General features: G+C 38.6%; 1 protein-coding gene across 2 annotated transcripts; it reads left to right on the plus strand.

The window, feature by feature from the left end:
• The first annotated feature begins 13,522 nt into the window (after nucleotides 1-13,522).
• Nucleotides 13,523-21,475, plus strand: LOC129440687 (uncharacterized). Of its 2 annotated transcripts, XR_008643198.2 has the most exons (3): nucleotides 13,523-13,660; nucleotides 13,853-21,161; nucleotides 21,354-21,475. XR_008643198.2 is itself a non-coding variant. In XM_055200178.2 (2 exons), exon 2 carries the CDS (start codon nucleotides 14,638-14,640, stop codon nucleotides 20,725-20,727), a length of 6,090 nt encoding a protein of 2,029 aa, XP_055056153.1. In that variant the 5' UTR covers nucleotides 13,523-13,660; nucleotides 13,853-14,637; the 3' UTR covers nucleotides 20,728-21,475. The 2 variants fall into 2 exon arrangements, 1 of the variants encoding a protein (XP_055056153.1); XM_055200178.2 differs by having other exon boundaries at nucleotides 13,853-21,475.
• The last annotated feature ends 1,367 nt before the right edge of the window (nucleotides 21,476-22,842 follow it).

Consider the following 22,842-nt stretch of genomic DNA (forward strand, 5'->3'; position numbering starts at 1 on the left):
GGCAATCACAGCCGTGATGATATAGAGCTATATCACACGACTCCGAGAGCGATATTGCTTTTATACAACAGTTCGACGGCACACGTTTGAAAAACGAAAACTAGAAAACAACAACGGAGTTATTTTAAAAGCCTCTTTGTTTGAGAACTACTTCTTCCGCCACGGATTTGAGGGCGGCCAGAATGACAGGTAAAACTTTCGGCTGCTTTGAAGGACGGAAAACCCTTTACTTTATATTACCGTTTCTTGGTCACAAAGTGTAGTTTTAAGATTAGTTCAGTCGAGAATGTATATGTATTGTATTTAAATCTGCAGTCGATTAGTAAAGATAGCGCCTGTTTGAACGTTTGCTTAGTGAGATTCGGTACGAATGAGAACCAAAGCATGAGCGGACATCAGTGTTCACTCGCCCCGCTGACCACCGCCCTCTCTGGGCTACATCTCTGAAAGAGATACCCTGGCTCTCATGTTGGCCTTGTTTGTTTATGATCGTCAAAATGAGATCAAATCAGCAGTATTTGGTGTCATGATCAAACTATTACTTGTTTTTTTATTCATATTTAGTGTCTTTTGTGTTGTTATTGTTTTGGCGCGAGGTAAAAGTTAATAAAACTACTTGTATAACGTTACTATTGCTTTCTCATTTATTCTTAACGTGATACGAGCACTCGATTATTATTATTAAACTTTGTTCTGGTCAGTACTATATAAAATGGTGTTTTATAAGTGTCAGAGATATGTTTTTGCATGCTGCTTATAAATATACCAGTGGCGATATCTCATAACATGTTTTAATAGTCAGGTCAAGATAAAGTAAATGATCAATGTCCACATTTAAAAGCTGCGGTGCTTACCTGCAGTTTCACGGTGTTTTCGCGTTCTGATAAGAAATATAGCTCCAGAAAAAAAACGAGTGTTTATATTCCTCTTTCCAAGTGTTAATAATCCACACGATGTGACAAGACATTTCTCCCATTAACTGTAACGTAACATCCAAGAGCGCTGATCTTTGGCGGAATAACTTCTGATTGGGGATTCACAGACTGATTTATGAGCTAGTAAACTAATGAGACAAACAGAGAGTGATTCAAAACAGGGCGTCTGTGTTTTTCCATTCAGAGATGAGCCTGCTTAGGACCTCCATTCACTAGGTGGCGGAATGATACGAAAGGTGAAGCGGTTACAGTGCCGATATCAGCACAATATCGCACAGGTCTTAGCCAATCAGATTCGAGAACCAGAAAGAACTGTTGTATAATACAATATAGTCCACGTGCAGGCGTGGTAATTTGGATATATATGAATTAGACAACAAAACGAGTTTGTGATTTCATAATCATTTGAGGAGATTTTAAATTGTTGTAGTGATTATGTCAATGTGTGACTTTGTCATGCTGCGTGTGCTGTTCACGCTGAACACGTGCCCTTTTTAAAACACTAGGCTTGTTCGACTTCATGCGGCGCTGCAAGAACCGACAGCCGGACGACGTCAAAGTACCGCGAGAACGATTTGAGAACTCATACGAAGTGTAATTTCGTCTCGCTATCGTGGCACTTTAACGTCATCTGCCTGTCAGTTCTAGCGGGGGTGCAGAAAGTCGAACAGCCCTATTTCTCAACACGGATTACCATGAGGCGGGACTGACGACAACGAAGCTCCTCTTTCACTGGTTTCTTTACTGTTTTCAGGTAAGTTTAGTCCCTCAAAATACACAAATAATACACACAACTATTATTGACACGTAACAGAAACGCTTTTGTTGAATATTTACTTCATAGAAATGTTTTTTGTCTTCGAGAAAAGTCTGTTAGCATGTGGACACTTTTCAAAAGTGATAATGTTAGGGTAACTATAGCTTTTGCATTGTTTATTAAGTTTTGGCTTTTTAAAAAGCAACTTCGTGTGTTAATGAGATGATGTGATAGCTTTGTTCAGGTTGTCAATGCATTATTGGAAGTAATTTAGGCTAATTTGTTTAGCTTAAAATATGCAATGTACTGCACAGTTAAACAGAACTAGTACAAACACATGTTTTATCGTAAACATATATAGACAAAAAGTTGTTGTTTTATTTTAGGAGTGACAAAATAACCTCTATAATAGAAGAAAATTTGAAGATTTCAACATTTTCTGAAGGGAGCCACAGACGGAGATGTAAACTCAGGGGAGTTGAGAGCGTATTAACTCACTTTATATGCACTTTTTTCCACAACATATTACCATGCATCTTGTAATTTTTCTGTGTTTATAGCAGTTATTCTAGGAAGGTTTTAACATTGAAACGTGAGTGGCACCATATGAACAATATTAAATGTAAAAGTAAACCTAAAAACATAGATTCTGTTATATTTTGTATCCTATAATTTTCTTTTCAGTGTTTCACATCTTTTAAATCAATATTGATTGCTTTGTGACAAATTGCATGTTTTGTTTGTAGATTTTCCATGCTGATATCCGTGCAGAAGAGTTGAAGCAGACCTGTCAGAAACCATCTCTAAGGTGCTATGAATCTCATAACTAGTAAGTACAACCTCAAAGTAACACATTGCTGTTTACAGGTTTAAGGTTGTGGCTTATTTATTTAAAGTGCATCCAATTTCATTGGTAAAAAACAACGTTATTTTGTGTATTTGGTATAATACAATGTGTTTGCGTGGTGTACGGTTAAATACACATACATTTTTATAGCTTTGGATTTCCTCCCTTCCTCAAACGCTTTGATTTTGTACAGAACTCATTGATCTGAAATGCGCTGTGTCCCTGATTGGCCAGCTAATCTGTACATTGTGATTGGCCTGAATGCCTCTACATCAGCAGGAAATGTGACGCTCCTGTTTGAAAGATTCGGTAACAATGCAATGCTGACAGGAGTTAATTTGTAGGCTATGAGTAAAAGCGGGAGGAATTATAGAGACAGCGCATTATTTGAAAACCACACCCACCGGGGGAAAACAATCCAACCTTTTCCATTTGACAGAAGGATTGCTGCTGTTCATATTATTTCAATGATTTTAAATTGCATTTCTGGCTTATAACAAAAAACATAACAACATTATGTTTACAGAGTCTACAGCGAACAAGCTGAACAACCCAGAAATAACTACCACGCCATAAAACTCAGCCTTTAAGGAGACATAAGTGGATCGCTGATTACGTTTCCCTCCAGTGGGCAACTGGGCATAGTTCTAATTCTAGTAGTACTATGACAAGTTGCCTGTATCCAGTTTTGTGTCTTTGAAACGCTATTTTTTTGGGGGGGTCAACAGCTTATAAAATCTTATTTCTGGGTTTTTGGCTTGTTAGCTCCAGCCTGGTCCAACCAGATTCTCGTACATTCATTTCATTTCTACAGAGAGTCTGGCCACGCTCCATTGCAGAGCATTACTTCCGTTAATGGGGGTCCTCTGTTGAAGTTTAAAACTATTGGATCTGCCCAGAGTCACTCAGGATCTGCCATAGGCAATCGCTAATGTTTGGTCATGACGTACATCATGCGCCAAAACCGTCCGGAAACAAGAAGTCCAAATGATCAGACCAACAAAACTTAGCAAACATTGTTCTTGCTCCGGCTTTACATTCTGTATATTCGGCAGTTTTGCAACAACGGACCGAATAGCATTTCTCACGTTTTTTCCGCTGCCATTACTGAACTACAACTCAAACTGACGCACAACCTTAACGTCATCGTTCTTAGCCACCCCTCTGTTCGTTGATTGGACCTGCAGATTTTTGCAGGAGAAAACGAAACTCTACATAGCAGTCCCAGATGTTGTAATGAAGTGAAATGAAAATTAAGCGGAAGCACGTAGGAGGGCGGAGCCAGGCTATTTTAGCTCTACACCCTGTCACACAGTAGCTAGGCATTGTTCTGGTATTTGTTGCAGTATAAGCCAGAAATGACATGGAGGCAGCCTCATGCAATACAAAGTCAATGGAGATGGTTGAATTGTTTTTCCCCCCGGTAAGTGTGGTTTTTGGTTATAACGCATTGCGCTCTGTCTCTATGATAATGTCGGTCTTGTCTACGTAAACAAGGTTGCTTACTTGTGTGTGTGTGTGTGTTGTAGTCCAAGAAAAAAAGAGTGCATTGGAAACGATAACTCTTTGTTTACTTATTGTTTATGCATATCGTTAACATGTACTAATACACACTTACACACCAAAGTAAATGTAAAATCGTGAGTCGGACCATAATTGCTCTTTAACAGAAATACAATAAAAAGGCAGGGCTTTTTCACATTTTAAACTCTCCAGGTCTAAGTAACAAAAAACACTTCTAAGACAAGCATTCACATACACTAAAACATCGTATGACCTTGTTCTCTAGTAATAAAATAATAAAAAGCGCAAATAAGCTTTTGCTTGAAATAATATGAACAGCAGCAATCCTAATTCTTCTCATTTTGCTTTTCTGTTTTTGTCCATCAGGATACACATCATAAGATAACTAGAGTTTACGGCTCTGTTTGGATCCAGCCTCATTTGTAAAGACTTCAGATGACGTAAACACTCACAAAGACATTATATGATGGCATCTATAGATGGACATACACAACTGCCAAATGTAATATATTGTAATTACTGCACCAAAGCGCAACTCTGCAGATTTTCAACCCACTTAATATTGTTACAAATACAATATGTTTATATTTGAAAAACATTTTTTACTCTTTATTCTTTAGCTAATTTTAATGATTTATTTCCATTTATTTGTCATCAATACTCTGCCAAAATGATGTTTTGCATCATCCAAATATTGTTAATTTACATATTACAGACATTGTAACAGCACAAAGTGGGTTGAAATCCTGCTAACTTACCCTATAATAATAACCGTCTGTTAACTAAACATGGCTTTAACACATGACTTATTGTATTAGAGCTGTTGTGATATGAATATATGAATATTGATTTGTTTCCAGAATATGCTCCTCACTGTGTCACACTCACCACGGGCTAATTAAGGGATCTTTTGTAACTTTGAAACATGCATTTTCTAAATATGACATGTATTGTGAAGAACAATATACCCTTTAATGGTTTTACTTTGGTAAAACTGCAGATAATTTTTCAAACTAAGGTTTTTGTACCGTGGTTCTACTATACTGTAGAGGCTGACATTTTTTCGGGAATCCTGCGGGTCCCGCGGGATTCCCGTGGGATCGGGAACAAAATCACTATTAATCACGGGATTGGGATGGACAGGAAAAAATGTCAGCGGGAGTGGACGGGACCGGGATCGTAATAAAACTATGATACCCAACTTTATAGACAAATATGCAGTTTCTATAAATAAACTTAGTTAATATATTGTGTGCGTGCGTGGTGCATAAGCGCTCCAACGCAGCCTGAGCGCTATGAGAAAAGGGAACAGCAGCAAAGAGTATAGCGGCTCTGATCAAACGGAGAGATAAGTGTGTGACGAGAGTTGTGTTGCGAAGAGATTTCTTGCTGTTTGGATAGGTTCTGTGCTTTATTGTGTGCGTCAGTGCCGAATAGTAAGTTTTTTCTAGCTGTCTTTAAATTAGCAGCAAGATTACCGCATCTTTTATGTTATATTGTCAGTTATCATTCATAATGTAAATGAAGCTGTTAGATAGCGCGAATCTTCTCATTAATAGTCATGGTACCCAATTTATATTTGTGTTAGTTTATCTTGTACATATTAATTCAGTATTATTTCCTTATATTGGAGATTGTATAGTTCTAATACTTATACAGTTATTTAACAGTTCTAACAAATATAGTTATTTACTGTATGTGTTATCTGATACATGTGCTAGTCACATTTTAGAACATATGACACCATTTCGCGGTATCTTGTCTTAATTACAGCTGTTAATGCTGGTTATTTAAACAAATGTATATTAATGTTCTTTCATAAGGCTTTTATTCTTGTTTATTATTTGTTGTTGCAGAACCACACAAACACAGATACTTAACTCATTCCCCGCCATTGACGAGTTATCTCTTCAATTATGAGTTTATATTTAACTAATAAATATGCCTTTCTGGACGAATTTCAAAGTGAAAGTGTAATACCGCCTTTATCCACTGGATGGCGCCAAAACCGAATTTATCAAAAACGGAAGTTAAAAAAATGTAATGCTTTATTTTAACTGCCTTTATGTTTGATAGTCATTCTGAGTCTGATATCTAACATAAATTCCTTTACAAAAACGCAATTTTTAAGCTTTTTGCTCAAAATGTTGTATTTTTGAAGAGAAATATCCATATTTCAGTGGTTAAATTAAGTGGAAAAAGTAAATATATAATGAAACGTTTTTTCCCCATTTTGTTTGTTTGTTTGTTTGTTTATTGTTTGTTTGAAAGCAAAGGGTGTGTTCTTTAATTTGATATAATTTGTATGTTTATATATTTATAGAAGATCATTTTTCCTGCAAGGAATTTTGTGAAACTTTTGTTAAAATCACAAAAATGCAGGTGGGCAACTTTTCTCAAAAAGGCTGGCGGTGAATGAGTTAAGTGCATATTAATGGAAGGTTTTATGCCCATACTGCAACTGTGAATTAAACACCCAAACATAATCCAATTATTCGTCTGGTTCTTGTGTTCTGGACTCCAGACTTTGGGTTTATTAAACTATTGTAGACATGGAGTGAACTATGTATTGTTTTTCTTTTATTTGCTGTATTCCATTTTTTGGAGAAAATCTAGAAACCGGCTCAGCAGCTGGTCCAAAACAGGATGGAGAGCAGATTAAATCAAATTCTTTGTATGAACTAAACACTAGTAGAGGAAAAAAATATATGGGAGCGATACAGGAGCGGGAGTCAGTTTAAACAGGAGCGGGATGGGAGTGGGAGTCAATTTACCAGGAGCGGGATGGGATGGGATGATTTTTTAAACTTTGTCTGGGAGTGGGACGGGACAAGATTTATTTCTATGGGAGTGGGACGGGACAGGAGTGAAAATCCACTCCCGTGTCATCCTCTACTATACTGCCCTACAAAGGTTAAGTGCAGTAACTACGCAAACACTGAAACTGAGAAAAATGCCCTTAAAGTTTTTTACATCAGCCAGTCAAACATGTAACTGCAATTTTGGCAAACACATTTCTCCGATGGGACAAATTAAACCAGGATACTTTGTCACAAGACACAACAGATCTCACAAAGGCCATTTCAACCTTTAACTCAAATTTTGACCAAATGCGTAGGTACTGCGCTTTGGCTTTGTAGGGCAGTATAGTAGTTTTATAGTAATACTGGAGTGAAACCATGGTAACCATATATTTTTAAATCATGATAAAGTTTGTGGTTACTAAAATGTAGTACTAACCTATATGCTGTTGTAAGAGAATGTTTATTCTTTATAATTGTTGTAAAACCATGGTTGATTTAAATTTACCATGTTTTACTGCAAATGATGGTAAAATCATGTATAACTTTGCATGCACTCTAAAAATGGCTGGGTTATTTTTGACCCATGCTGGGTAAATATTGGACAGAACACATGCTGGGTTAAAAAATGACCCAATGCTGGGTTATTTTAACCCAACTGCTGGGTTATTATACCCCATGGTTGCATAACAACAACCCAACATTGGGTCATTTTTAACCCAGCATGGGTACATTTTTAACCCAGCACGTGTTTTGTCCAATATTTACCCATTATGGGTCAAAAATAACCCAGCCATTTTTAGAGTGTGGGTACAGAAAAGTCCGCTGGCCTTATGTTAGCTGGGGCAGCGGTCCGCCAGCAGACCTCTGTCGAAAAAGTAGCGGCTGCCGCTGGTGGTCCGCTGGAAAAACGATGGGCAAAACTAAGGCGAGCCGCTGGCGGCATCCGCCGTTGGACCGCTGGCCTTATGTTTGCTGGGTATCAATAACTTGATCCAACTTTAACTTTTTACAGTGTATATTATTAAAATGTATACACCATTTAAGTATATACCATTGCTGTCTTGATAATCCCATACAAATTCTTGGTACTGTGCAAGCACTTGAATAATTTTCACTAATATACATCTTATACTGTATATTATATTGTGTAATATAATATACATAGTATAAAAACCCTACTCTTTATATTTCATGTTATATTAAATCCTATCTACTGTCTATTGAGAGTGAGGAGTCACGTGCCGATTTGGGCGTGGTCTGAGCCAGTCGGCCATGACGGTAGGAGACACTATCGGTTGCCAGGGGCAACTTCACAGAGGCGCGAGTTCCAGAGCTCTTTAATTTATTATTTTGGCAGGACAGAGACGATCTACAAATACGATAAAGAAAAGGAATAAAGCAATGCAAAAAGATGGGCGAAAAGAAAGGGACCTTACAGGAACAAGCTCACAAACAGCGTTGTACTGCAAAGGTAACTTACGTTTCTTCACATGCGTTTAGTGTATTGTAATTACATTGCATTTAGCAGACACTTTTTTACCAAAAATGACATAGTAATTAACTGCGACGGTTTCTAAACACTAGATTGTGACGAGATGTTCAATGTACACAAACGTTTCCAACATGTTTTGATGTAGAATATTTAGGTATTTAGTTGTAATTTGATTTTAGCCCAATGACACACTGTTGTACCAGGTTTTTGTGTTGGGGGCTGCAAAGTGGAGAAACCAGTTCTGGGTTGGCTATGGTAGTTAAATCTGTGATTGCAAGATGTAAATGATTAAAGATTAAAGCCATTAACAGTGTGGGTAACACTTTACTTGAAGGGGTGTGCATAAGACTGACATAAAACCTTCATAATTATTTATGACATGACACGTCATGAATACATGTTTATGACAATTTTAAGTGTCATTCGTTCAATTATGACATTTTTTAATGCAAATATGCCATTGTTTGAGATGTCTTTGTTATGCATAATGGTGTCTCCACTTCGGTAACCTAAAAAACTGTATTCCATTGTTCGTATGTTTTCCATATGTATCGTGTGAGATACTGGAGCAGTTTTTAACACAGCAGTAAATGCGAGGCATTGTAAAACAGTGTAGAATTGCGAAAAACTACTCTACTACCGAGCTAAGAACACATGTAAACAATCACTTTCTGCCGCCGGAATCCTGCCAACATGGCGGAAAGGGGGGCCTCTGTACCATGACAACAGCTCCTCACTCTCAATATACTACTAACATGTATTTATTGTACATTTTCTGCTCTGCAACAATGTAACAATAATTTTTTTCAAAAGTGCTATAGAAATACATTTGAATTAAAGTAATTCTAACACATTCTTTGTTGTAAAGTGCATGATCTCCGCCTCTCTGCTGCCCCCTTGTTACTCTTAACTAGGTTAAGAGACCTCTCCAGCTCTCTTAAATAATTTAGGAGCTTGGACCTAGTCTTAACACTTAGTAGGCTTTATAAATCAAACTTATTCTTAAGTCTAGGAATAAGAGTAAAAGTCTAGGACTGACAAATGTCATTCTTAGAATTTTGACGCACTTAAGAAAAATTTTACTCTAAGTGGCTTTATACATACGGGCCCTGATGTCTCTCTGCCAAAGTAGAACACAGGTTTTTAAAGTTGTGCAATTTTCGTGCACACTGTTTGAAATAAGTGTGTTTACTTTCAAATCTGAGAGTCCAGAGACGTATAAGAGGTCCAAATTTGATTATCAGCTCTGGATAGTGACAGAGATAGTGATAGTGATGTTTGGGTTTAAGGGAGAACTCTGGAAATATCTCCACTCTAGACTGGATGTATTCTTCAATGAGGACACCTAAATAAGCGACATGATCAGCAGTAATGGCTGGATAACACACATACACAACTATCTCTCTCAGGAGCAAAATCAACTTCCAAACACTGTTTTCACTTGGGCTTTTAATCCGGTCTCCAATCAGTACAGGGAGGAACCTCAACAGGCACCAATTTTGGACAGCATGCCCACCCAACTTCTTACTGTTTGGACAAAACTCAAGAGGTTTGTCATCTGCATCGTTTCCAAGACAAGTAAACTTCATTATGCATCGATTAAGTTCTTTAACACTGATTCTCCATTGCTTTCTCTTAGGTCATCATCAATGTGCTGCTGATATGACTGCTTTGTTCTTTTTAATCCAGCTGACATTGGACTAGACTCAAATGTTTGTCTATCTATGTCACAAAATCTACAAAAAAAGTGCTCTTGCTGAAGTTTTCCTGGAAGCCACCGATGCCGTGTGACCCCAGATTGTCTCCTGCTATCGCACACAAAGCTGCTTTAAAAGCTTCACCATCCTTCAGTACAATGCCATGCTCCTCTAGAAATTTAAGGTCATTAATCAATTGATTAAAAACTTTTTCCTGTCCAAAATGTCTAAAATCTTGTTCCCTGCAGAGCAGTACAAGCTACATATCGTCGCTGTCCGATGAAAACCACGTATGTCCATTTTGCTGATTTTGAGATTTTTCGACGGATTGAATGTCCAGGTTCATTTCCGTATACATTATGCGTCACATACCTAAATGGCCAATGAAAAGTTGTGAAATCATGTCATCTGATTTTCACGTATATCCATTTAGTGTCAAAGCTGTCAATCACACCGCATATCTCCCGCCTGTGAAGCGTCTCGCCGGTCTCTTAAAGTTTCATTGAAGCGCAGCACTGGATATAAATAAACAGACAAATGTGAGACAATATCTTTCCTTCATCGAGGTAAACGTTCCCCCTGACGCCAGACATACGTCTAGGAGTGACTAAATTACGGTAGGACTGTGCAAACAAAGTATCTGTCTAGCATAGTGTTATTTACACTGGGGACATCCCACCGCTTTTTGAAGGCGTTTGGTTAAAATGTTCTGAAAAATCAAGCGATGCTTAAGACTGGTTTTGTGGTCCAGGGTCACATATGTTGCGTTTTATGCTTATGGTGTGTTTTCTTGTACATATGTAGTGTTAATGAAATTCATTGTAATCATTGACTACACCTGCTGCTGTTTTTTACGGTATGGTGCTTTTGCATTGTTCGGTTGAGCTGGTGTTGCAGGGACTGTTACATGTGTGCAGTCGACATTGTTGAGGGTTTTATGCTGAGTATTTTCTTGTTGTTGACTAGCCTACGCTATGCCCATTTTTGATGCGCCGTTATTCAATATTTTTCCCGTCATGCAATAATGTTTTTTATCTGATCTTTTGTCCCCACCACTTTTCAACACAAACTGACGCCCCTGCTAGCATTACCATGTCAGTGTATTGATTCATTGTCCCTTCATAGCTTGCAAGAGACATTTAATACACTTATAATTAATAGTTAAATACGCTTAGTTTATTTAATAAGACGTAGGCTATTTAATAAACTGAGCGTATTCATCTGTCAATATGAAACGCGACTTGGGCATTCTAATTAATGATCGGAAGAACGCGTGTCGACCACAGTTACTGTAAAATATGCACGTATGTCCATTTAAACTCAATTTTGGTCAAATGTGGATTATATCATGACACTGGCAAGAATATGGTTACATATAAAGATGCCGTACCAAGTATGACAACGCTACATTTAACTGCTTTTGATATACAGTGTTTTTTTTTTCACTTCCTGAAAAGTAACTGTTTTGGACATACGGGCAGCGACGATATGGTCAATATTAGATCTGTTGTATGGCAAAATATTACCAAGTGTTAAATATACTGCCAAAATCTTGTGTTTTTTTCAGCCTGACCCTAAAGGATTTACAACCTCAAATGCATCTTGATAGAGAATCAAGGCTAGAGATGATTTGTGTGTTTTAAATAAGGTACTATTGGTGATATTATCTCCATCCCAAATGTCCTCATACAAATCAGTGGTTGGTAGGCGATAATGACATTGTTCATATTGCTTTTTAAAAGCCTCTGATTCAAAAAGGGCTTTGAGTGTTTCCTTTACAGACACGTACTGCGCAAAGCATTCTTTCCCCGAGTCATTAGTACCCAAATACACAGACACTGGCTCGACATAATTAAACAAGTTCTTAAACACTGTCTTGCGACATTGATCTGTACGCAACACAGAATTGCCTGCCTTAATTATATCATTTTTTTTGAGTTCCTCTGTTATATTTTTTATTGTGTCACTAGACACCCCAAGTTCAGACAATCTGTCTATGAGTTTTGAGAATACATATGTCTGGGCCAGATCATACAGGGAACTACACTAACCTTTTCCACTGGTGGCACTTGCGCTACCAACTTTTTCAGTTACTGGCGCAAAATATGATTTGGTCGCACATATTTTTTTCAAGTTATATTAGGGCGCTCTGGTTAATAATGAACAATAATGAAACTGTATTGCATACAGATATGCTTTTTATTTTACTTGCCATCTTTTAAACCACATGCCGCCTTGTTTTCTTAAACGTTGCAGTCAGTATTTCCCACAGATCTGAAATTTACTTGGTGGTGGTAACCGGTAAAAAGGGCAATCATTACCCACTGACAAATAATGGTCTACTATACATATGACGAAGAACTAATAATGTGTGACACAACACAATACTTTGATTTATTAAAAATTAATATTAATTTCACATTATATTTCATTAATCTAAACACTCCAAACTTTCTTTGCCATTAACAAAGCTGACACTGTTTGTCAAAGCACCACGAAAACACTTACTGTTTTTGCACTGAAGCAATTAGGCCCCTTTTATCAAACTCAATATAATACAATACTATGTATAGTATATTCATAGACAGTAGCTACAGGTCTATAGATTATAAATGTGACTGATGTTATAATGGTAATAATTTCTATTAAATAGGCACTTCTACTGCTTCTGCTCTATCTTTCTATTTCTCTCTTGCCGATTTAAAAAGCTTAATCCACTTATTATTTCAATAATATTATTCCACTTATTTTATTTTCAAATCTACTTGCTGTCAGTGGGCTTGACATTAGCACTGCTTTTTTGCTACAATCTGTGCAAACTAAATATGGATATGGTTTTAGAAAATATATGGTTTATTAATAATAAGATTATTAAAAACATGTGAGAAAGAAAACGCAGCGCGTGGTCGTAACAAGAACCATCGCCATAGAAACCGAAGGCACGCTAAACTGCACTCGAGCTTTAGCGCGGTAGCGCTCATGGCCGTTTTGCGATCGACTCGGGTTATAAACTCAATATTAATCAGACTTGGGACCCAAAGTAATTAAACTAGGACCTAACCGGACCCGACAGACCATTTAAAATATAAACCCGGAACCATACGGGTCCCGCGTCCTCAGTGAAGAAAGACCTCTGCTCAAGTTCAGAAACATGGAAGACACTGCGCTTGCGTCGCGTCGCACCCAATTCATTGAGAAACAGCTGAGCACGCAAACGCACACTGATAGGGAGAGACACGATGTAGCTGCCATCAAAGCAATTCATATCTCATTTTAATATAGTTCATAGTTAAAAAATATAAGGTTAAAATTCATATGATTAAATCATGTTTTATAGTCAATAAATAATAATTTCATGTTCATTTCTTTTTGTTAAAATACTTGTGTAAAAGGGGGGAACTTATTTTTTGGTTCCGTGTGGAATTTGTTATTAGGGTGATGTTATTTTTGGGTGCACTCACTGTGATTAGAGAGACATCTGCTGTGGCTTGCCAGCATGTTGTTTGAAAGCTTATGGAAAGGTGTAAAGCTGAGTACAAGTTGTCCTAAGGTGTGAAGATGAATATCCCTTAAGTTATTCTCTCGGGTTCATGCGGCCAATGAGGTATTTGATCTGTCTTTGTGATTTATTTGTGTTGTGTGCTGTGTTTGTAACAAGCCAGTTATGATGTCATTTTACATGGCATAAATGTATGTTTGTTTATTTAGTTTTCTATGTAATTTTGTCTTAATATTGTCTGCAAGTATGTTTATAATTTAAGGTTAATGTATGTTTTTTGTGCTTTGTTTATACCAGTTCTGACGGCAATTTGGTATTAAAAAAGGGACAAGTGAAGACATGTTTGAAGATTCTGTCATCAAATAAATGCCCGTTAAAACCCAGGAACGACTTGAGCCTTTTTTTAAACTCGAGAGGAGTAACAGTCAGAACTCAGCCTGCTTCGTGCTGGAGGAGAAGAGCAACGGAGCCATTAACGAGCGGCTCGTTACATCGTTAACTACGCTAACGAGCATCAAAGACAGACAACACGAACTGCATGCACGGAAAACCTGACAAGTGGCAAACGGAGTCCAGAGTCTGGTGGGGTCAAGCTACAAAGAAGTAACACATTTAAACAAGTTAAATGTTAAGAAGTAGTTTAATCCTGCTAACTTAAAGGGACAGTAAAGTGTCAAAAGAGGTTGAAGTGTATGTTTTCTTGCAATTCAAATTTGAGTTTAAGTGTATGTTTTGCTATTCAAGTTTGAGTTTAAGTGTATGTTTATATTTTGTAAGGTGATTATTGCAAAACTAGTTGTAAGACTAATCACAAGTTATTTTCTAAGTTAAAGGTGCCCTAAGGTATTTTAAAGAGCAAGTTATATTGGGTGTCTTTGATATTGAATGCCATTTCTTTATTTCATACAAGGTGCAAACAGTTTATAATTAGCTTAAAGTGTTTTTAACACATTTAACTTAATTTACAAGTTCATAATTACAATATTATATTCCATAGTTCATTACAATAATTTAGAACATCTTACAAATTCACAAGTAATTTGATCTTAAGTCAATACATATACATCAGCTCAAGTAGTGAAATGACTGAGCCTGACCAAGGAAGTGAAGCTGTGCAGTTGCATGAGCAAGTAAGCCCGGATGAAGAATCTGTAGACTCAAGTTCACAGCAAGAGGCAAATTCAAGTAAAGCAGCTGAAGATGTTGGTTTGAGGAAAAGTCAAAGAACCAGAAAGCTTACTAAAAAGGGCCAAGCTCTACATGAAGAAAGGATGAATAAGCTTCAGTGTCGCTTTAAGACCAAATATGACAAATGGAAATCTATGGCCAAACAAGCTAAGAAAGCACTTGATGCACCTAGTACTGCAAGTTTACAGGATCACATTGTAAAGGTCCAGAGTGCTTCAGAAGAAGTAAAGCAAACCTATCATGAGTTGCGCAGGTACGACACTCCTGAGAGTGATACTCGTCGTAGAGTAGACACATGTCATGCTGTTTCGTTAAGGATAATAGAACAAGCAACAGAGTTTCTTAAAGAAGAAGAAAGTGGTAAATGCCCAGCTAAAAGATCCATTCACTGGAGTGAGGCTGGCTCTGTGTTCCAATCAGCAGCATCTTATAGGTCCAAAAGTGTGGGTAGCGCAATCACACGTTCAAGCCATTCAAGTAAGTCCTCTGTGAAGAAACAAGAAGCAGCAGCAGAACTGGCTGCAACTGAAGCCACTTTAAAAGTGATGCAAGAAATGGAAAGTAAGCAAAGGGAACTTGAAAATCTTGAAGCTGAAAGCAGAAAACGACTTGCACAACAAGAAGCAGAGAATGCTGAAACGCAAAGGAAATTAGAAGAAAAGCGAAGGCAGATAGAACGCTTTGAAACTGTCAAGAAAATGGAAGCAGCCAAAGCACGTCTGAAAGTTTACAAACAAGAATTAACTTCAGATGAAGAAATATCAGAATTTCTACACAATGAGTCCAAGCCTAAGAAAGCAGCACCTTACATGCATAGTTTGCCTGAATCTCATCTTGGACAACCTGCTGCTAACCTACAACAACGCATTGTGCCACAAGAGGTCACAAGCCGGCAACATGTAACCAATACTACACAGGAAGATGGCACTACTGTATTAGCTAGAGCGTTAGCAGAATCAATTAACATAAGCCGATTACCAGTACCAGAACCTTCAGTCTTTATTGGAGACCCCCTCAAGTACAAAGATTGGGAAATGTCCTTTCAAACTCTGATAGACAGGAAGAACATCCCAGCAAATGAAAAACTCTACTACCTCCGCAAATATGTTGGTGGGCCAGCAAAGAAAGCAATTGAGAGCTATTTTCTGTTGGGGACTGACACAGCGTATCTTGCAGCATGGAACATTCTAAAGGAAAGGTATGGAAGCTCATTAGTAATCGCCAAAGCCTTCAGGGATAAGCTTACATCATGGCCAAGAATAGGACCAAAGGACAGTGCTGAATTACGAGAGTTCTCAGACTTTCTCAGAGGCTGTGAAGCAGCAATGTTCCAGATTAAAAATCTTGAAGTTCTCAACGACTGCAGTGAAAATCAGAAAATGCTCAGCAAGCTTCCTGATTGGTTAATAGCAAGCTGGAATAGAAAGGTAATTGAGATTCAAGAGCAAAGCGGGTCATTTCCAACATTCAGCAACTTTGTCAACTTCATTACAAGAGAGGCCAAGATAGCTTGTAATCCAGTAACATCGCTTCATGCACTAAAGGCAAGTGATTCTGAAAAAATGAAGAACCCAAAGATACGAAGTGTTGGTGCAAAGGTGCTAGCAAGCAGTTCAGAAGAGAAACCAGACATTAAGAGGTGTATATTCTGTGAAAGGCCAAACCATGGAATTCATGTTTGCCGAAAGTTTATGGACAAGTCAATTACTGAACGAGTTAAGTTTGTACAAACAAAAGGCTTGTGTTTTGGATGTCTCAGCCCTGGACACTATTCAAGGAAATGTGAAAGTAGAAGTGTTTGTAACGCATGCAAAGGAAAGCATCCAACATGTTTACATCAGGAACGTGACAGGGAAGTCAAAAGGACAAAGGATACTGACAAGGAACAAAAGGACACAAGGGACACCAAACAACCAAGTACAGAAACACCAAACAAGGCAATATCCAATCGTGTTGTACAAAATATTAACTGTGATCTCACATCCACAATCATTCCAGTTTGGTTATCCACAACAAGCAATCCAGAACATGAGGTTCTTGTCTATGCCCTTCTGGACAGTCAGAGCGACACCACATTCATTCTTCAAGAAAAGGCGGATGCTCTAGTCACAGAAAGGGAGCAAGTACAGTTGAAGCTTTCCACGCTGTCATCCAGGGACACAGTCATTCCAAGTCAAAAGCTCTTTGGGCTACAAGTTAGAGGCTTTTACACATCCAAGAGAATCCCTCTCCCAACGACATACACAAGAGACTTTATCCCTGTCAATTTAAGTCATATTCCCACACCTAAGATAGCAAGAGCATGGGCTCACCTAGAGCACCTTGCTGAAGAGATCGCTCCTATGATAGAGTGTGATGTCGGCTTGCTTATAGGGTACAACTGTTCGCAAGCTTTGATACCCAGAGAAGTGGTGTCGGGAAAGGACAATGAACCATTCGCTCAAAGAACAGACCTTGGCTGGACTATAGTCGGAGGTATTGACCCCTGTGTGGATTATGGTGATGCTATAGGAAGTAGCCATAGGGTCATAGTTAAAGAAGTGACACCTTCTGTTCAGTCACCAACTCCCTTAACAAATGAAGTCATGTATGTCTGTCGTACACAAGTCAAAGAGCTAGTCACACCATTTGATGTGATCAAAGTATTGGAGTCCGATTTCAATGAACGACGCATGGAGGAGACTCACTTCTCCCAGGAGGATTTGCGTTTCATTTCCATAATGGAGGAAGGAGTGAAAATGAAAGCAAATGGTCATTGTGAGTTGCCTTTGCCCTTTAAGAAGGATAGACCAAATCTGCCAGACAATAAAATCTGTGCCGTACATAGACTTAAATGTCTAAAGAAAAGATTTGAGAAAGACACGCAATACCACAAAGACTACACAACATTCATGAATGAAACAATAACCCGTGGAGATGCGGAAAAGGTTCCATTTGACGAACTGGACAAAAGTCCCTCCTGGTACATCCCTCACCATGGTGTCTACCACCCCCAGAAACCTGGAAAAATAAGAATCGTGTTCGACTGCTCGGCAAAGTATGAAGGTGTGTCATTAAATGACTTTCTGCTCACTGGGCCAGAGTTGACCAACAGCCTGGTAGGTGTTCTATGTCGGTTTCGTAAGGGTCAAATAGCGGTGATGTGTGACATAGAACGCATGTTTCATCAATTCCATGTCAAGCCAGAAGATCAAGACTACTTCCGCTTTCTGTGGTGGGATAATGGAGACTTCTGTTCCAACGCCTCTGTCTATCGTATGCGTGTTCATCTTTTTGGAGCTGCTTCATCACCCGGCTGTGCAAATTACGGTCTTAAGTACATCGCAGCTCAAGGGCAAGGTCATTTCAGTGAAGCTACAATCCGTTTCATTGAGAGAAATTTCTATGTGGATGATGGCCTAATAAGTGTCCACTCAGAAGAAGAGGCTATCCAGTTGGTAAAGGAAGTAAGACAACTCTGCAGTACAGGCAAGTTGCGACTTCATAAGTTCATATCAAACAGCCAACAAGTATTGGCATCCCTACAAAAGGAAGACTGTGCAGAGACAGTAATGAAACGAGACCTAGCTCTTGGCGAACAACAAATTGAGAGGGCTTTGGGCGTCAAATGGTGTGTTGCCTCAGACCATTTTCAGTTTCGAGTAGTCGTAAATGAGCGCCCTCTCTCCAGAAGAGGAGTTTTGTCCACAGTTGCCTCTATCTTCGATCCACTTGGCTTTGTGGCACCTTTCATCTTACTTGGGAAACAAATACTTCAACAAATGTGTCGTGAGAAGGTCAGCTGGGATGAGCCACTGTCAAATGAGTTAAGGCCACGGTGGGAGTCCTGGCTACTGGATCTACAAAACTTAGCCAATGTCAAGATTGAGCGATGCTACCTACCAGATGATTTCAAGACAGTTCACAAGTATGAAGTCCATCATTTTTCAGACGCAAGTGTCAATGGGTATGGAGTCTGTACCTATCTAAGAGCAATCAGCACAACAGGAAAGATACACTGTGTCTTAGTAATAGCTAAATCCAGAGTATCCCCCACAAAGGTAACCACGGTGCCAAGACTCGAGCTGTCTGCAGCAGTGGTAGCAGTACGCACAAGTGACATGCTCAGAGGAGAATTGGAGCTTGAAAACGCCCAAGAGTTCTTCTGGACCGATTCAAATGTTGTCTTAGGATACATCAACAATGATGCAAAACGATTTCATATCTATGTAGCCAACCGCATACAGCGCATCAAGGAAAGTACAAACCCAACTCAGTGGAAATATGTGACATCAGAAGACAATCCCGCTGATCATGCATCACGAGGGCTTAAGGCAAAGGAGCTCATTGCTTCCAATTGGTTTAGTGGCCCAGATTTTCTCTGGCAGGAACAGCTTCCAGGTGGTGAGGTAAAGGTGGAAGAAATTGATGCCAAAGATCCAGAAGTGCGCAGAGTCATTGTGCACCAGACCTCAACCACAAAGGATTTACTAACTAATCGTTTCCTTAAGTTTTCAAGCTGGACAAGACTAGTGAAAGCAGTTGCCAGACTTCAAAGATTTGTCAAGGAGTTTAAGGGTACAATACAGAGAACTAATGAAGCCACAAGTCTTGAGGAAAGACAGGAGGTAGAGCTTACCATCATGCTCATGGTACAAAGGGAAGTCTTCTCCAAGGAGATCAATGATCTTGAATCACAAAGGGAGATGACCAAAGACAAAACCAGTAGGTTGTACCGACTCAGTCCCTTTTTGGACCACAGAGGTATCCTTAGAGTGGGAGGTCGATTAGAACATGCTGCCATGCATTCACATATCAAACATCCAGTCATTTTACCAAAAAACAGTCACATAACAAGATTACTGATCGATCACTATCACAGACAAGTGAAACATCAAGGGCGTGGCATGACCATAAATGAGTTGAGATCAAATGGTATTTGGATCCTTGGATGTAGTCAAGCTGTGTCATCAGTCATCTACCACTGCGTTAAGTGCAGACGATTCAGACGTAATACAGAAGAGCAGAAAATGGCAGACCTGCCACGTGAGAGAATGGAGACAACTCCTCCCTTCACGTATTGTGGGATGGATTGTTTCGGTCCATTTTACATCAAAGAAGGTCGAAAGGAGTTGAAACGTTATGGACTATTGTTCACATGCTTGTGCTCTCGTGCAGTGCACATAGAGTTACTTGATGATCTTTCAACCGATGCATTCATCAACTCACTTCGTGCTTTCATTGTCCTACGTGGAAATGTTCGTCAACTGCAATCAGATCAGGGCACCAATTTTGTTGGAGCGAGGCGTGAATTCCTAGAAGCAGTGAAAGAAATGAATCAAGAATGCCTTAAACAATTAGGCTGTGAGTTTGTGATGAACCCTCCTTCTGCTAGCCATATGGGCGGAGTTTGGGAAAGACAAATCCGTACCATCAGAAGTGTATTAACATCTATACTAGATCAGTCATCCCGAACACTCGACAGTTCATCCTTACGGACTTATCTTTATGAAGTGATGGCCATCATAAACAGCCGACCTATGACAGCACACTTGCTCAACGATCCAACAGGTCCTCAGCCTCTCACGCCCAACCTGCTTCTGACAATGAAGTCCTCAATAGTATTGCCTCCACCTGGAAACTTTGTGAAGGAAGACCTTTACCTCCGCAAGAGATGGCGTAAGGTCCAATACCTTGCCAATGAGTTTTGGCACAGATGGAAAAGGGAGTACCTACTGAGTTTACAACAAAGACAGAAATGGCAAAAGACAAAAAGAAATGCAAAAGTCAATGACATAGTAATTCTACAAGACGATACCGCACCCAGAAACGAATGGAAGCTGGCTAAAGTTGCCAACGTGTATCCAGCTGAAGATGGATGTGTGCGGAAGGTTCAGTTGCTGATCAGCAACTCTGCATTAGATGAACAAGGAAAGAGACTCAGCAAGCCAGTCTATTTGGAGAGACCTATTCACAAGACAGTCACATTACTTGAAGCTGACTAACATAATTTTAACTTGCAGTAATCGCTCACACATAGTTAATTGGTTAAAATCACAAGTGATTTGGTGGGAGTGTAGCTGCCATCAAAGCAATTCATATCTCATTTTAATATAGTTCATAGTTAAAAAATATAAGGTTAAAATTCATATGATTAAATAATGTTTTATAGTCAATAAATAATAATTTCATGTTCATTTCTTTTTGTTAAAATACTTGTGTAAAAGGGGGGAACTTATTTTTTGGTTCCGTGTGGAATTTGTTATTAGGGTGATGTTATTTTTGGGTGCACTCACTGTGATTAGAGAGACATCTGCTGTGGCTTGCCAGCATGTTGTTTGAAAGCTTATGGAAAGGTGTAAAGCTGAGTACAAGTTGTCCTAAGGTGTGAAGATGAATATCCCTTAAGTTATTCTCTCGGGTTCATGCGGCCAATGAGGTATTTGATCTGTCTTTGTGATTTATTTGTGTTGTGTGCTGTGTTTGTAACAAGCCAATTATGATGTCATTTTACATGGCATAAATGTATGTTTGTTTATTTAGTTTTCTATGTAATTTTGTCTTAATATTGTCTGCAAGTATGTTTATAATTTAAGGTTAATGTATGTTTTTTGTGCTTTGTTTATACCAGTTCTGACGGCAATTTGGTATTAAAAAAGGGACAAGTGAAGACATGTTTGAAGATTCTGTCATCAAATAAATGCCCGTTAAAACCCAGGAACGACTTGAGCCTTTTTTTAAACTCGAGAGGAGTAACACACGACGTGCTTTCACGCAAAATGAAGCCAACGTGTTGATGGCTCAGAGCACGTTATAAAACGTATTCTTAAAATCCACATTTATGTTTTAATAAATGCTCATAGTAAATCATAGCATATTGTCTAAAACATTAGGTAGCACATTTGCGACCCATTAAAAATTAGGGTCGCAACGGCAGTTCAAAAGGTCGCATATGCGACCATTTTGGTCGCAGTGTAGCTCCCTGTCATAAATTCCTTGGACTTCCTCAATGATGGTCTGAATAACAGATGAAGGTAAAAGAAGCTTTGCTTGCAGTTTTAAGTAAAACAGAAGTCAAATTCTTTAGAAACAAACCCTCATCTACATTCTCAAGGTCTACAAAGACTTCACCTGGCTCAGGCCCCTCACTGTCATCAAGAGATGTACAGGGCTGACACTCATGTTGTGATGGGTTTGCAAAAACAGTTTCATGTAGATGTTCAGGTTTACTGTTTTTGTGTATTCTTGAGACATGAGACACAAATGTGGATATAACACTAAAAGTTCTCTCACAGCTCTTAAAAGGGCATTTTATCTCCCTGCCTTCATTTATATGGTCTTTTAAATGTCTAATGAAGTCCTTCAGGCTTGTACATGTGAAATGACAAACTACAATTTGGCAAGTAAATGTGGTGTCTGTTTGGTCAAATATGACACTTCTATGATACCTCTGATGCCCTCTATGGTCTCTGTATAGATGAGACTTGAATGCTGAAAATGTTTTGAATGCACGGGAGCAGTCAGGTACCCCACATGTAAAGGAACAGTTTGGAACATTACTGTGTACTTTCATATGCTGAGTAAAGCCTATAATAGTATTGCTCTCATGGTGACACAACTTACACTGATACATGTCTAAAAAGTAGCAAAGTCAACAATGAAGTATAGCATCCATCCATGAAAAAAGTGGGTTTACAGTGGGTTTTTTCACCAACTACAAAATTAATTACATCTGACTATGTTGGCTAATGTTATGAAATATTTCTAGTCGAAATAACAGGCACCAACAGGCATCAAATTGCTTCACATAAACTTAAGCATGACACAAGTAATGTGTTAAACACTACCTTAAGTAAGGAAAATAAACTGACGAAATAAACTAGAATAGAAAAACGCAGCATCCAACCGTAAACATATTTTCTAAAATGAGAGCAAATACGCATTTATCGTGTACGTTCCCCTTACGTTCGTTTTCTTTCACAAGCAATTCCGTCTAAATATCACGTTCGTTTAACAGCAATCCTCTAAAAATACTTTAACAAAACTTAAAAAATAAGTTAAAACGTCCTGTATGATGTTTTTGTTGGTGCTTCTTGTTACTATGCGTTCACACCAGCCGC

This window comes from Misgurnus anguillicaudatus, chromosome 22, assembly GCF_027580225.2.
Source record: "Misgurnus anguillicaudatus chromosome 22, ASM2758022v2, whole genome shotgun sequence".
NCBI lineage: Eukaryota > Metazoa > Chordata > Actinopteri > Cypriniformes > Cobitidae > Misgurnus > Misgurnus anguillicaudatus.

What these genes read in the sequence shown, in the direction of transcription:
- LOC129440687 (XM_055200178.2), top strand. Translation starts at nt 14,638, where the DNA reads ATGACTGAGCCTGACCAAGGAAGTGAAGCTGTGCAGTTGCATGAGCAA.